The sequence below is a fragment of the Bos javanicus genome, chromosome 12, assembly GCF_032452875.1.
Source record: "Bos javanicus breed banteng chromosome 12, ARS-OSU_banteng_1.0, whole genome shotgun sequence".
NCBI lineage: Eukaryota > Metazoa > Chordata > Mammalia > Artiodactyla > Bovidae > Bos > Bos javanicus.
Window position 1 is genome coordinate 11,544,093 of NC_083879.1, and position 14,830 is coordinate 11,558,922.

The window sequence follows — 14,830 nt, forward strand, 5'->3', positions numbered from 1 at the left end:
ATTTCATCAGATTATCAGTAAGATCCAGGTATGAAACAGGCTAAAAAAAAAAAAAAAAGCACACACACACACACACACACCACTGCTCAACTAGAGGATATAGAAGGAAATTATAATTTAACTGTAATCCTAAACCCAAATTGTTCACTAAATTAGTCCCTTTTTTGTCCTTTTGAAAATACCAATGCTAACCATTTGAATATTTAAATTATTTGAAATAATTTGGGTTCTCTGAGTTTTTCAGACTACAGGCAGATAGATACAAAAAATAAGTAAGATCATTCTTAAGTTTTACACACAGTAATCCTGCAAATGACATTATATTAAGCATTTGCTAAAATCTGTGTCGATTAATTGTGAAACTGAGACAAAGGAGCTTTCCTGTGATGAAGGGATTTCAACACTGCTCTGCTGCTTGTGTCACTATGTAAGCAAGGGTTTTGTACATTTAGCACAAACTCAATCAAGAGGTCAGAAGGCCTGGGGTTCTAGTGCCAGTTTTATTTGTAACTAACCATGTACAAATCACTTTCTATTTAAAAAAAAAAAAAAGTTAACATCTATCCTTAATTCACAAACATATTAAGAAACCAAAATCCTTTCTAAGAAAAGCTCTTTGTAAATCAATATTTTACTACTAATTAGCTTATACCTAACTCAGAGGATGAGAATGACACATGAGAGAATGTCTCTTATCAACTGGTTGCACAGCTTAATTCTGTAGATGGATAACGTGGTTGTGAACAGCTTGTTTCTATTTCAATCTTAGAGAACAAAAAACTATCAACAAGAAGTTACTGGTGAAGAAAAGTGGGCCAAAAAATACAATTAAGATAGAGCTTTCCACGTTAGGAGCAGTGCTTGTTGATGTCCCTCTATGGAACAAAAACTAGCACCGTTTGCTGTTTTGAAGGAACATACGCTGCTGGAGTAAGAATCTTATTTCACTAAATAATATTAGACAGGAACCTCCTGCAGATTCTTCCAGTGGCCCATCGAAATGGCTAAGAAAACATTATTTGTGTGTTTGGCTTTTTTAAACCATTTTCTCTCTCCCTCCCTTTGCTTAGTTTCAAAATTCTGTTCTCCAGAATACACTCCTCAGTACTCTGCCTGGGTAAAAAGAAATGTCAGCATTTGGTCACTAGAGAATAAGTATAGATGAGGAATTAGTATGTTACTGAACAACGATTCAAGAAGATAAACTAAGTGAGTATAAAAAAATGTATAGACCATAAGCATTTGTACATATACACTATTTATCATGTTTATGTATTGTGACAACCGTATGTATTAACAGACCCTCAAAAAGTAAGTACCTATATGTTCTCGTATTTAACAGTATCAAATTTGTGCAACTTAAGTCTCTATTTCTACATCTTCCCTTATTATGGTGATATAAAACAAAAAAAACAAAAATCAGACTGGAGCATGGTTCACAGAGAAATATAGGAGAGAAACAAATAAATAAAATAACCAGGTACACCACTGCTTAGGGAAGTATTTTAGAGGAAACATATTCTCACTTTTGGCCCCAAATGTCATCATCCACTTATGTTATTTGTCAACTTTTAATATAAAAATAACTTCAAGCTGATAATCATTTACAGTGACTTACAAAACTGACAGAAAATTTCAATGCTACATAAAACAATTTTATACACAGCTTAAAATTTTAAAGTTCTCTCTGGCACTTGATTTTAGAGTTGATAGACACAATAACTACTACTGATCTCAATAAAATACTGTTTTTAGCTTATACACATCTTCAAAGCCATATCACCTCACAAAAATCACTTCCTGCCAAAGAATTCTCTAAGACAAACACCAAAACTATACAGCCAAAATGTTGTAGGAAAGCATATAAACGTTTTAAGACAAGGCATGACCAATGGATTAAAACTTTACATTACCCAATCACAGTCCAGTGAAAAAACAACTGCTCCTCTGATTCAGTGTAACATGTATCAGGTATAAATGAAAAAATACGGCAAGTTATCTATTGTTTTTGGTTTAGAAGGGTCTAAATAGTGGTACTACTAGAATGGATGCTTTTTAAGACAGAAAAATGGTCACATTTAGCAAGTACACATTTTATATTCCAAAAATAAAAAGGAAAATTTTTTGTAAGACAGTGGAATCCTGATTTTTTTTCCCTTACTTTTTGTGAGTGCTAAAGACCATTCTGTCCATTATCAAAATGAAATCACTCTTTGATAACCTTAATTATATGTCCAATTGTTTTTCTTTGCAGAAGAGAAGAAAACCAAACCAAATTTTAACAAACTATATTAAACTTAGAATACTAAAAACTATGTGAGAATTTGGGAAATCTACTACTTTCATTATTCAGAGGGAAGATATAAATCTTCGAAACCTGCCAACAATTTCTAGTCCAATTTTCTACACAAAAATGAAAAAGCTAACTTCCCCCCACAACACTAAACAGAATTTTAAAATGAACAGAAGACTAAATTAGATAATCAAAATATAAACCATGTAATTAATGAAAACAATTCACTAGTGCAACAAATTCTTGAACACGGAAAAAAACCAGCAAGCATTCTCATCAATTACATGGTTCATTTTTTTTTTGCATATTTTAATCTCCACTTTCAGCACAGTAAATTATTATATAGCTTATTTCATGGACTGTTTACATTTTGTAACATTACATTAGCAATTCAAACATTACCCTTTCTAAACCAAATATGCAATCCTAATCAAAGTTTTCTTTTTTCCCCAGAAAAGGAAAGGACATCTTTTTAAGATATATTCATAGCAATAGAAACATCTTAGTATTTCAAAATATTTACAAAGAACCCTGCTGATCCTGTGCATTTCGCTGAGGGGCTACCTGTACCCAGACTTCATCATCAGAAAAAGAACTTGAACTTCCTGACTCAGAGTCCAGTTCACTGAACCCATCTAAGTCCCATTCAGTACTAGACTCACTCCGTGCATCATCTTCCTCAGTGATGAAACTCTGACCAGGTTCAAGGCAGGAAGGATAAACACGAGCACAGAGGCAAATAAAGCCAGAGTCAAACTGCAGAAGCCCTAACATGGTCCCTATATTAATCCACTGGTCTTCCCTTGTATCATATTCATACACAGTTACCCGGTTTTTTTTCCATTGAGGGGTTGTGGAAGTGATGAGGAGCAACTTTTGGCCATGATTGACAATCTGGTAGTTGTGGGTCTCTGAGTCCAGGGGAATATTACTAATACGCCTCCATTCTCCCCTGGCTGGGTTATACACCTTCATGACTGGGATGTCACAGATGCAATAGATCTCATCATTGAAGACACAGGCTTCCTGAAAGTCACTCCGTTTAAGTGAAGCACAGTTCAGCCACATATTATGGCTAGGATCATAGCAGAGCATGCGCTTACTGTTCACAGCATAAAGATAGTTCTGAACCACTATGAGTTCAAAGGAATAGAAGGAATGTGGTACAGGAGCCACTAAGGCCCACTGGTTCCTCTGAACACTGTAGCACTCCACTTCCTTTAATTTCACTCCAGTAATGGGGTCACGCCCACCCAGGATGTAGATGTAGCCATTGAGATATGCCACATCCATGCCCTCCCGGCAGAGCAGGCGGTCAGCAAGTTGCTGCCAACTATTCTGGGCTGGTTTATACACCCAAAGATCCTTCCTGGGCTGGGCGGCTAGATAGATGTCATGGTCTGGAGAGACACAGACAGCTGAAGAGGTGACAGTCTTAGTGTGGGCCAAACTGGTCAAAGGCGATGGCATTGTGTAAATGTCCCCCGAGTATGGGTCATAGCACAGAAAGGGATCTCTGGGATGGCCAAAGAAGATCACCATCTCCTTGGCACACATACCCAGCCTCTGGGGTGGATTTTCTGCTATGGACACAACAGAGCTACTGCTGCTGCTCTCTGGCTTGGGCACCAGAGACTTGCTCAACATGTCACCATACCGCATCTGCAGGGCCCCTTCAACAAGGTCCAGACAGTACTTCTTCACAATGGGCTTGGTCAGCAGTTCTTCCATGTAGCCCCGATCTTCGTCAGTGAAGTGGGTCCAGCGGACACACTTGAAGACTTCTGCAGCGCTGGGACCCCGCTCCTTGGGAGCCGCCTCCAACCACTGCACCGCCACGTGACACACAGTCCGCTCACTCTCGATGTCTAGACTGTCCAAGCGCAGGACAGCTAGCAGCTGGGCCAGGGTCAGATCTGCCAGGGACTCTTCCCGAATCGAACCCATGCGGCTGAGCTGCTTAAAGTTGTGGGCTATAAAGGACTGGGCCTGTGATCGCAGCTTGTGATGGTCGAAGGCGTCGGCGAACTTGAGGATGGCCGTGCAGTTGGTCAGGTCAAGGCGGCGGGCTAGGAAGGAGGCACAGGCTTCCCGCACGTACTCCAGCTGCAGCATGTCGGAGGCCGCGTAAAGGCGCTGCACGTTGGCCTCACTTAGTGACACGCGACCGGTGTAGCAGTAATCGACCAGCACCTCGAAGGACTCGGCGTCCACGTCGTGCATGGTCACGTTCGTCTGATGGCTCTCGTACATGCCGCCGGTGAACATACTCTTGAAGTAGGGACACGCTGCCGCCAGCACGTTACGGTTGCAGGAAAAAAGGCGGCCCGTACCGGGCCCGCTGCCGGGGGTGACCACCTCGATGGTCACATCGCAGAGCAGCCGCGCGTCGTAAAAGGACTTGAGCTGGGCCAGCAGGGCTGCAGAATGGCCCGTGTCCTTCAGCTCCTCCGGGCCCGTGAAAAAAGCCGAAACTGAGGGCTTGGAAATCCTCTTGGGACGCCTCCCGCCGCGGGGACTGGCGAGACGGCGAGAGCGCGGAGCTTCTTCCCGGGACTGCATGGTGGAGAGGGCGGCGGGGAGCGAAGGACGAGAACCAGGCTCTGGCGCCTCCTCGCTCTCTTTTCGCTGACGCCGAGACCGCTGTGTCCCTGAAAAGACTGCCGCGCTGATTTAAGTCAGCCCTGCTCCGCGGTGCCGCCTCCCTTTATCGCGTAGACAGTGCCTGACTCACCCGGTTCCAGTTCCACGCCCTTTCTCCGCCTCAGCTCGCCCTCACAGGACCTACAAACTGGAACCAAGCGATCCGCCACCGCCGCGCTGGCAATACCGGTAGGTGCCCAGGAGAACTACGGCTCCCAGGTTGCCTTTCGCGCCTCGAGGCATGCCGGGACCCCGCGGACTCTGCGGCTTAGGCTGCCTCACAGGAGCCGCTGTGCATGTTGGGATCAGTAGTTCCAGTAATATCGCGAGGCTTCTGGGGGTCTACTGGTTTAACTAACAGAATCAGCAAGCGTTTATTCCAGGTTTGATGGTTTAGAGCTGTGGGTTTGAAGTCTAGAGTGGAAGTCCCGTTTTAATATTCATTAGTCGTGCAACTTTTTTGTCAGAACTTTTCCCTGTCTGGAAATTGGGGATAATAGCATTTCATTGGATTCTGGGAGAATGGAATGATCTAAATTTCATAGGACATAGGATGCTTCAATAAATACTTGTTGATTAGATCAATAATTGTTTACACTGTGACTAAAACACAAATATTGAGTAACTGTTGGCTTTTCATTTAGAATTTATGAAAAATGAGGCATCCACTTATTCGAAACCATGAGCAGTTTCTACAAAGAAAACTTGCAGTGTTTACTGTGGCTTCTTTTCCAAGGTTCTGAAGAGTATTACAGTATTTTCAGTACTAAATGATATGTAGGTTGAGCAGGATATCTTAGACAAAGATGAGGTCCTGCTGCTGTCGCTCCAGTCGTGTCCAACTCTGTGCAACCCCATAGACGGCAGCTAGAGAACAGCATTTCTGATGGTCTTACATGGGCAAATCAGGCACATTCACAGATACATTGACCTCTCACCTAATCAAAACTTCATCAACTAGGGAGCAAAATTATTTTCATAACTTCTTAATAAGAGGGTTACTCATATTTCTTCTTTTGCATCTTTTCCAAAAATCAATTAAAGATTCTATAATTGTCTTTACTAAGAAGTTACAAAGAAGAGTTCTAAATTAAAATATTTAAACAAACATACCTTGTATTGTACAAAACCCCAAGATCCTCAAAACATGGTATTCATACATGCTTACACATTCCTTGAAATAATATAGTAGTTTATGCTGTACAAAAGTGTTTATATATGACAGATCAACATTTAAATATTCAAAATCAAGTGCTTAGATTTTTTTAAAGTTAAGTTAGGGGTTAAGGTTAGAGAACTTTTATTTAAAAACCAGTCTGCTCCTGCTGCTAGTTTGCCTGCCATGTGTTACCATAACCTAGTGAATTAAATCTTTAGTATTAGTACATGAATCAGTGAATAACACACAAAAGAATAACTCTTAGTCAAACTGTCTTTCTTTTCTGATTAACTGATGAGGGCCTAATGGAAGTACTCCAGGATAGAGACGTTAAACTAAGTGGGGCTCTGGGCCCCAATATCTCTTCTGTACCTTCCTTGTGTGTCTTTCAGGTACACCAGAGAGAACTAAGTTATTAGTAATCATGATTGCTTTCTCTCCTGCACTAACACCAGCTTGGAAAAAAAACAATTAAAAAAATTTTAATGTCTATAAAACATACTTTACATAAAGGTTACCATTTTAACAATTTTTAAATGTTTAATTGCTTTGGCCTTAAGTATATTCACCTTGTTTTGCCACCATCACTACCATCCAACTGTTTATATCTTGCAAAACTGCAACTTTGTACCCATTCACAATGTCTCTGTCTTCCTCCCTAAAATCCCTGGTAACTACCATTCTACTTCAGGTCTCCAAATTTGACTACTCTGTGTGCTCAATAAGTAAAAATAAAATGTTTTTTTTTTTGTAAAAAAAAACACAAGATTACAGCTTTGCCCATCAAAAAGCAGTGAAAAACAAAATAAAAATGCAAGTCAGAGACTAGGAAAAACTATCTGTAATATATATTATATTATATTCAATAAACATATGAAAAGCTGTTCAACCTTCAGTGTTATTCATCATCAGATGAATGCAAATTAAAGTCAGAATGAGAAAACATTGCACACCCACTAGAATGACTAAACTTAAGATCAATAATATTAAAAATAAGGATCAACAATACTAACCAACAAAAACATTGTATGTAGGGCGATTATCCTTCAATTAAAATTTTTTTTAAAAAGGTCGACAATTTAAATGTTGGTGATAATAGGGAGCCTTTGGAATCCTCATATATTACTACTATGACTATAAATTGATATATCCACTTTTAAAACCTGTTCGGTAGTTTCTTTGAATGTTAAATGCCCAACAATTTCACACCTATGCATCTGCCTAAGAGATATTAAAACACGTCTACAGAGACTTGTGCAGGGGTTCTCTGGTGGCTCAGTGGTAAAGAATCCACCTGCCAGTGTGGGAGACATGAGTTCGATCCCTGCACATGCAGCAAAGCAACTAAGCCCGTGCGCCACAACTACCGAGCCTGTGCTCTAGAGTCCAGGAGCCGCAGCTACTCAAGTCCAAGTGCCCGAGAGCCCGCGCTCTGCAGCAAGAGAAGTCTGAGCACCGAAGCTAGAGAGCGGCTTCCACTTGCTGAAACTAGAAAAGCCCACTCAGCACAAAGACCCAGCACAGCCAAAAAGAAATAAATGAAGTTTTTTTTTTTTTTTAAAAAAGACTTGTCCAAGGATGTTCATAGAAGCGTTATCCATAATAGTCAAAACTTGGAATAATCCAAATATGCATCAATAGAATGAAAGAAATGAATTGTGCTATATTCATACAGTGCAATACTACTCAGAAATAAAAAGAAACAGTCTTTGATGCCTGCAATTGTAAATTGAATATCAAAAATTTTGAACAGAAGAAACTAGATATACAGGGAGTATATGCTCTATGACCATTTATGTGAAGTTCCAGAACAGTGAAAATAAGTTCTGATGAATCAAAATCATGAAAGAGGCAGCCACTGTTGGGGGAGTGGGTGGAGGTAACAGATTGCTCGGTTGACAGGAAAGGAACACAAAGAAGCTTTCAGGGGTGATGGAAATGTTGTCTTCTTGATTGGGTTGGTAGTTACACAGGTGAATGCAACTGTCCAAAATAACTCAATTGTAAATACAGTTATTACGAAATGAATACAGCCATGTAGCCTTCATTCAGGCCCGGAAATAGAACATTCCCAGCACCCCAGAAGCTCTACCCTTGCCAATGCTTTTCCTAATCACTGTTGCCCCCCAACACTGGAGACAAATGATTTTAAAAACAATTTCTTTGTAGTAGTTTGGTGATCCCAGGTCCCTTGACTCAATTTCAAACTATCTCTAAGGTTTGTTTGTTTATTTAATATTTATTTATCTGTCTGGGCCAGGTCTTAGTTGCAGGATGTGGGATCCAGTTCCTTGTTTGAGTGGGTGCACAGTTGCTCAATCGTGTCCGACTCCTTGCAACCCTACGGACTGCATGCAGCCTGCCAAGTTCTTCTGTCCATGGCAAGAATACTGGAGTGGGTTGCCATTTCCTCCTCCAGGCGGGGTCTTCCCCTCCCAGGAATCGAACCGGTGTCTCCTACATTGGCAGGCAGGGTCTTTACCACTGAGCCACCTGGGAAGCCCCTGTAGTGCCCTGACCAGCGCTCAAACCCCAGCTGCTTGCATTAGGAGTGCAGAGTCTTAGCCACCGAAACAGCAGGGAAGTTCCAAAATGTACTTGTTAAATAAAGTTTGGTACTCCTTGCTATTTTAAAGGTGTTGATTATACGAGGCAATGAACTTTGGCTTTCCAGACTGTTTTACAAGAACCCTGATTTATCTTTGGCTTAAAGGCCCAGCAAGAGATGCAGGAGACACTGGTTCGATCCCTGGGTCAGGAAGATCCCCTGGAGGAGGGCATGGTTAAAGGTCCATTCCTAATATTTTTCTACTTACAGTTAAAAATGTCAAGTTTACCTTTGTAGTTTGGGGGACTAAAGGTCTATCTGCATAATGTAGGATTGTGAATTGAACTGAATTGCATTGTCCAAAAATAAAGTATAGAACAACTGAAAGTATTCAGTAACTAACAGATGTCCTAGATCCCTGCTACTCCAAGTGGTGTCTGTGGGCCATCATGATTGTCGGTCATCACCTGGGAGCTTGTTGGAAATGCAGAATCGCAGGACCCAAACCTACTGAATCAGCATCTTCCTTATGGCAAGTTTCCCAAGTGATTGGTAAAAACACCAAGGTTTGAGAAAACATTAAGGCAGACTAATGAAAAACATTAAGGTAGACTATCTTCATTTTGCCTTCTTTCACATGATGTTTTAATACTTCAGTTCAGTTCAGTTCAGTCGCTCAGTCGTGTCCGACTCTTTGTGACCCCATGAATCGCACCACGCCAGGCCTCCCTGTCCATCACCAACTCCCGGAGTTCACCCAAACTCATGTCCATTGAGTCGGTGATGCCATCCAGCCATCTCATCCTCTGTCGTTCCCTTTTCCTCCTGCCCCCAATCCCTCCCAGCATCAGAGTCTTTTCCAATGAGTCAACTCTTCCCATGAGGTAGCCAAAATTGGAGCTTTAGCATCAGTCCTTCCAAAGAACACTAAGGACTGATCTCCTTTAGGATGCACTGGTTGGATCTCCTTGCAGTCCAAGGGACTCTCAAGAGTCTTCTCCAACACCACAGTTCAAAAGCATCAATTCTTCAGCACTCAGCTTTCTTCACAGTCCAACTCTCACATCCATACATGACCACTGGAAAAACCGTAGCCTTGACTAGATGGACCTTTGTTGGCAAAGTAACGTCTCTGCTTTTGAATATGCTGTCTAGGTTGGTCATAACTTTCCTTCCAAGGAGTAAGCGTCTTTTAATTTCATGGCCGCAATCACCATCTGCAGTGATTTTGGAGCCCCAAAAATAAAGTCTGACACTGTTTCCACTGTGTCCCCATCTATTTCCCATGAAGTGATGGGACTGGATGCCATGATCTTAGTTTTCTCAATGTTGACCTTTAAGCCAACTTTTTACTCTTTCACTTTCACCAAGAGGCTTTTTAGTTCCTCTTCACTTTCTGCCATAAGGGTGGTGTCATCTGCATATCTGAGGTTATTGATATTTACATTTCCTTAAATAAACATTTCTCTGTTACGTAACACGCCTGAAAACAAAAATCTGTTTCTGGACTTCCCTGATGGTACAGTGGATAAGAATCTGCCTGCTGATGCAGGGGACATGGGTTTGATCCCTAGTCCGAGAAGATCCCACATGCCATAGGGCAACTAAGCCTGTGCACCACATCTACTGAGCCCACAAGCCTAAAACCTGTGCTCTGCAACGAGAAGCCACTGCAATGAGAAGTCTGCACACCACAAGGGAGAGTAGCCCTGCCGTCCCCTGCCCCGTTCCCACTGCAACTAGAGAAAGCCTTTGCTCAGCACCAAAGACCCAGCACAGCCAAATAATACATAAATAAATAATTTTAAAAGAACGTCAGCTAATAAATTTAGAAAGAATGAAAGTCTGAGAACATCACCATTTGGTAACTCCAAATGTAACAGATGTCTCAGGCAAAACAAGAATCATTCCTTGAGGTTAAATCAATGAGATTAAAGGTCATTGGGTGTATCAGTTACATATTTGGGTTGTAACAAATTACCCCATTAGTGGCTGAAACCGAGAAACCATAATGAACTCCGTGTCTGAGGGTCACCTCCTGGAGTAGGGCTCTCCTGAAATCATAGTTAAGACTGTCCACAGTCATTTCAGGACACAACTAGGGGTACACGGTCCACTCCCAAGCCCACTCGTGTGCCAGCTGGCAGGCTGTTGAGGACTGTTGGACCAAGGGACTCAGTTTTGCCAAACAATGAGGCTCATTCCCTAGGGCTGCTAATGACAGCATCTTGCTGCCACCAGCACGAGTGACCCAAGAGAGAGGCAGAAACAGAGCCAGAAGCGAGTCTTTCTACAACCTCGTATCAGGAGTGACAATCCCACCACTTTCATCGTATTCTACCTGTTAGAAAAGAGTCAATAAATATGGTGCACATTCAAAGGGAGATTACACAAGTGTGTGAAATGCCAGGAACAGGGATCACTGGGGTCATTTCAGAAGCTGCCTTGCACAATGAGAAATCAAATGTTTTTCATGACAAAGTATTACCCTGCAGATTATATACTCATTATTAAAGAAAGCATGGAGAGCTTACTCCATTTCCATTACGATGGAGAGTCTGCCAGCTTCCAAACTTAGCATCACTAACAGCAGGGACTTCCTGATATGATACAGTATCACAATATCATCTATGAAGTAGTCTTACCAAACGTGTTTAATCTGAATTTAGCTCATCTTTAGGAAAAGAAGTACGTCAAGGCTGTATATTGTCACCCGGCTTATTTAACTTATATGCAGAGTACATCCAGCTGGGCTGGAAGAAGCATAAGCTGGAATCAAGATTGCTGGGAGAAATATCAATAACCTCAGATATGCAGTTGACACCACCCTTATGGCAGAAAGTGAAGAGGAACTAAAAAGCCTCTTGATGAAAGTGAAAGAGGAGAGTGAAAAAGTTGGCTTAAAGCTCAACATTCAGAAAACTAAGATCATGGCATCTGGTCCCATCACTTCATGGGAAATAGATGGGGACACAGTGGAAACAGTGTCAGACTTTATTTTTTGGGCTCCAAAATCACTGCAGATGGTGATTGCAGCCATGAAATTAAAAGATGCTTACTCCTTGGAAGGAAAGTTATGACCAACCTAGATAGCATATTCAAAAGCAGAGACATTACTTTGCCAACAAAGGTCCATCTAGTCACGGCTATGGTTTCTCCAGTGGTCATGTATGGATGTGAGCGTTGGACTGTGAAGAAGGCTGAGCGCCGAAGAATTGGGCTACAGTCCATGGCATCGCAGAGTTGGACATGACTGAGCAACTAACATTTCCAATTTTCAGTGTGATAACAGAGTTATAATTTTGTATGAGAATGCCCTTATTCTTAGGATGTGATAAAATATTTAGTAGTGTTATAAGATCAGACACTAACTTTTAAATAGTTCAGGGATTTCCCTAGTGGTCAACACTCCATGCTGCCGATGCAGGGGGCTTGGGCTTGATCCTCGGTTGAGGAACTGATTCCATATGCTGTGAAGTGCATCCAAAAGATAAAATTAAAAAAAAAAAACAAAAACAAACTTTTAAATAGTTCAACAACCGCTGTATGTGTATGAATCAGAGAAAGAGAAAAGACAAATATGACAAGATATTAACAATAGTTGAATCTAGACAATTCATTGAACTGGTTATTTAAAATTATGTGTAAAACTTTTCTGAGTACTTGATTTTCAAAATAAAAGCTTCAGAGAAAATTTTCCTCTCATCTTTATTTCCAAATAATTCAATTGGTCCTAAAACTCTATTTTAACCAGTCTTTTCTGGCATATAGTTCCTTTCTGAGGAACTGTCTACAATAACAACCACTCTCTTTTTTACTCAAAAAGCTTCCTGAGAACGATTACTAAATACAGTGTGCTACTCGGAATTAGGGCTGGTGACATATTTTGGTTCCCTGTTCAGCTGGAAGCTCTCTAAGGTAAGGACTAGGTTTTACATGTCACAGCACAAAACCGGCCCCAGTGAATTACTCACATCACACCACATTTGTGAACGCTTATGAAGTCAGAACAATAAGAAACAGAAGCCAGAGAGTCTGCTTTAATTATTGACTTGTAGTTTGCACAGTACAGAGTTCATTCAGCCCTCACAGAGCTCGACCATCTGTATACTAGTGCTCATCGTTATCAACTCATATTCTTCACAACTTTTATTTATTTTATTTAAAAGTAGTAGTTTAAGTTCTAACACTGACGTGAATAACAGTACGTTGTCTTTAAGGAAGTTTATAAGTTTATATCACTAGATTCTACCATGGGGAAAGTCCTGAAGTAATAGATTTTAAATGTATTTAAATTAATTTATGCTGCCAAGTCACTTCAGTCGTGTCCGACTCTGTGCGACCCCATAGACGGCAGCCCACCAGGCTTCCCCGTCCCTGGCATTCTCCAGGCAAGAACACTGGAGTGGGTTGCCATTGCCTTCTCCAATGCATTCAAGTGAAAAGTGAAAGTGAAGTCGCTCAGTCGTGTCCGACTCTAGTGACCCCATGGACTGCAGCCCACCAGGCTCCTCCGTCCATGGGATTTTCCAGGCAAAAGTACTTTATAGATGGTTTAAAAAAAAAGGTATATACAGAGAACAAATGATCTGCTCTAAATCACACAGTCAATTCTCAATACTGTCTCTTTCTGAAGATGCATACTTTGATTCTACATGAAGAGTTGGACTGTACTTTACAGGAAACCTAAAATAAAACTCTTAGGTCAAGAAACGTGACTTGATTCATTAAAAAAATATTTTTGTGAGTACTGTGTATTTTTAGCTGCACTTTATCAACTTTCAAAAAGACTTCCTTGCTTGGGTCTACTTCTTGATGTAGGCTCATTTCATTTCTACAATAATAAATTATAAATCAGACTTTATTTGACTGATTTAAGGTTTTCATCCAAAAATTCAGTAATGGCTTCTTCATCCGCTGATTGAAGCAGTCTCTGAATTAGCTGATCCAAGCACTTCTCCCCACATAAAAATTCCTGGTAAAAGACAGTTATCATGAAAACTTGATTACTAGATAGAAACACAACAAAGAATTAAGCATTTATGTATTTTGTTTCTTTAAAATCATTATTTAATAGCAACAAACGATTACTAATCTACAATGTAATGAACACAATTGCTAACTTGGGAGGATTCCCTAGTTAATATTGACTTTTTATGTAAAAAGTGAATCTAAAAATTAAGTAAATGGAATTATACTCTTTCTTAAATAGTTTAAATTAGCATTTTTAAATTAGCCAATCTTCCAAATTCAAATTATTTAATCCAGAAGTGCTTTATAATAGTTCTGTTTTTTCTTAAATTAGGAACACATTGGCTTTAAAATCTGGAAGTCCTGTGTATTGAAAAATATTCATGCTGAAATATTTAGGGGACATTGTCTTGAGTCCTACAACTTGCTTTCTAGTGGTTCAGCGGCAACACAAGTGTATACATAGAGGAAGTGGAGGCAGAAGAGAAGGCAAGAATAGCAAAGTATTAACAAAGGTTCCATCCAGGTCTAGGAATATATATATGAGCTAATCGTTAAACATGTGTGCTTGAACTGTCAAAATTAAAAGTTGAAGGGAAAAAACCCTCGTTTATTAAACCTCCAAATAATTCCACTGGGTGGAAACTGTTTCAGTTAAGACTTCCCAGCAGTCCTCCCTGAAGTAGAAATGAGTAAAATAATGACTTTGAGCACCTTTCTTGTGTTATAAAGTTTCTGTGTAACAGAGTTGTTGGAATTAGTGATTTAGCAGAGTCTCCTCTTTTGGAAATGCTCAAAATCCAGACATTCACTTAACAGAAATATTTTAATACTGACATTTGGAACACAGACCATTTAAAGTTTAGATGTAGGCATGAACTACTCTTATATTTAGTCTTTCCTGAGTAGTCTTGAAGTTCAATTTCAGATTAAGTGTACACATTTATCTCTCAAATTAAACTGTAGGAGGAAAGATATGCCTTACTATCTTTGTATTCTACAAAACACTAGCATAGAGTAAAATGTCGATTAAACTTGATGAAATTTTAAAACTGATTTATATACCATTTTGAACATAATTTGAAAATTGCTTATAAAATTAGTGTGCCCTGTAAGCTCAAATTATTATGATTATTGTCAGTGTGATTTAATCATCTGAAAATTATGTTAAAAGGGTCATTACTCTTATTGATAATCACATCACATTTAGAGTTCA

General features: G+C 40.2%; 2 protein-coding genes across 5 annotated transcripts in view; both read right to left on the reverse strand.

The window, feature by feature from the left end:
* Window positions 1-480: 480 nt before the first annotated feature.
* On the reverse strand, window positions 481-5,502 carry LOC133258168 (kelch repeat and BTB domain-containing protein 7). The gene has a single exon (XM_061434470.1). It carries the CDS (start codon window positions 4,853-4,855, stop codon window positions 2,813-2,815), a length of 2,043 nt encoding a protein of 680 aa, XP_061290454.1. The 5' UTR covers window positions 4,856-5,502; the 3' UTR covers window positions 481-2,812.
* A 6,832-nt stretch (window positions 5,503-12,334) lies between these two features.
* The window catches only part of MTRF1 (mitochondrial translation release factor 1), a 58,082-nt gene continuing 55,586 nt past the window's right edge, over window positions 12,335-14,830 (reverse strand). For all 4 annotated transcript variants that reach the window (XM_061434472.1, XM_061434471.1, XM_061434473.1 and 1 more), the window contains one exon: window positions 12,335-13,618. In XM_061434472.1, the coding sequence (XP_061290456.1) occupies window positions 13,505-13,618 (114 nt within the window). In that variant the 3' untranslated portion in view covers window positions 12,335-13,504. The remainder of the gene's footprint in view (window positions 13,619-14,830) is intronic.

Excerpts from the sequence above, each read along its gene's own strand:
- LOC133258168 (XM_061434470.1), bottom strand. The coding sequence starts at position 4,855 with ATGCAGTCCCGGGAAGAAGCTCCGCGCTCTCGCCGTCTCGCCAGTCCC.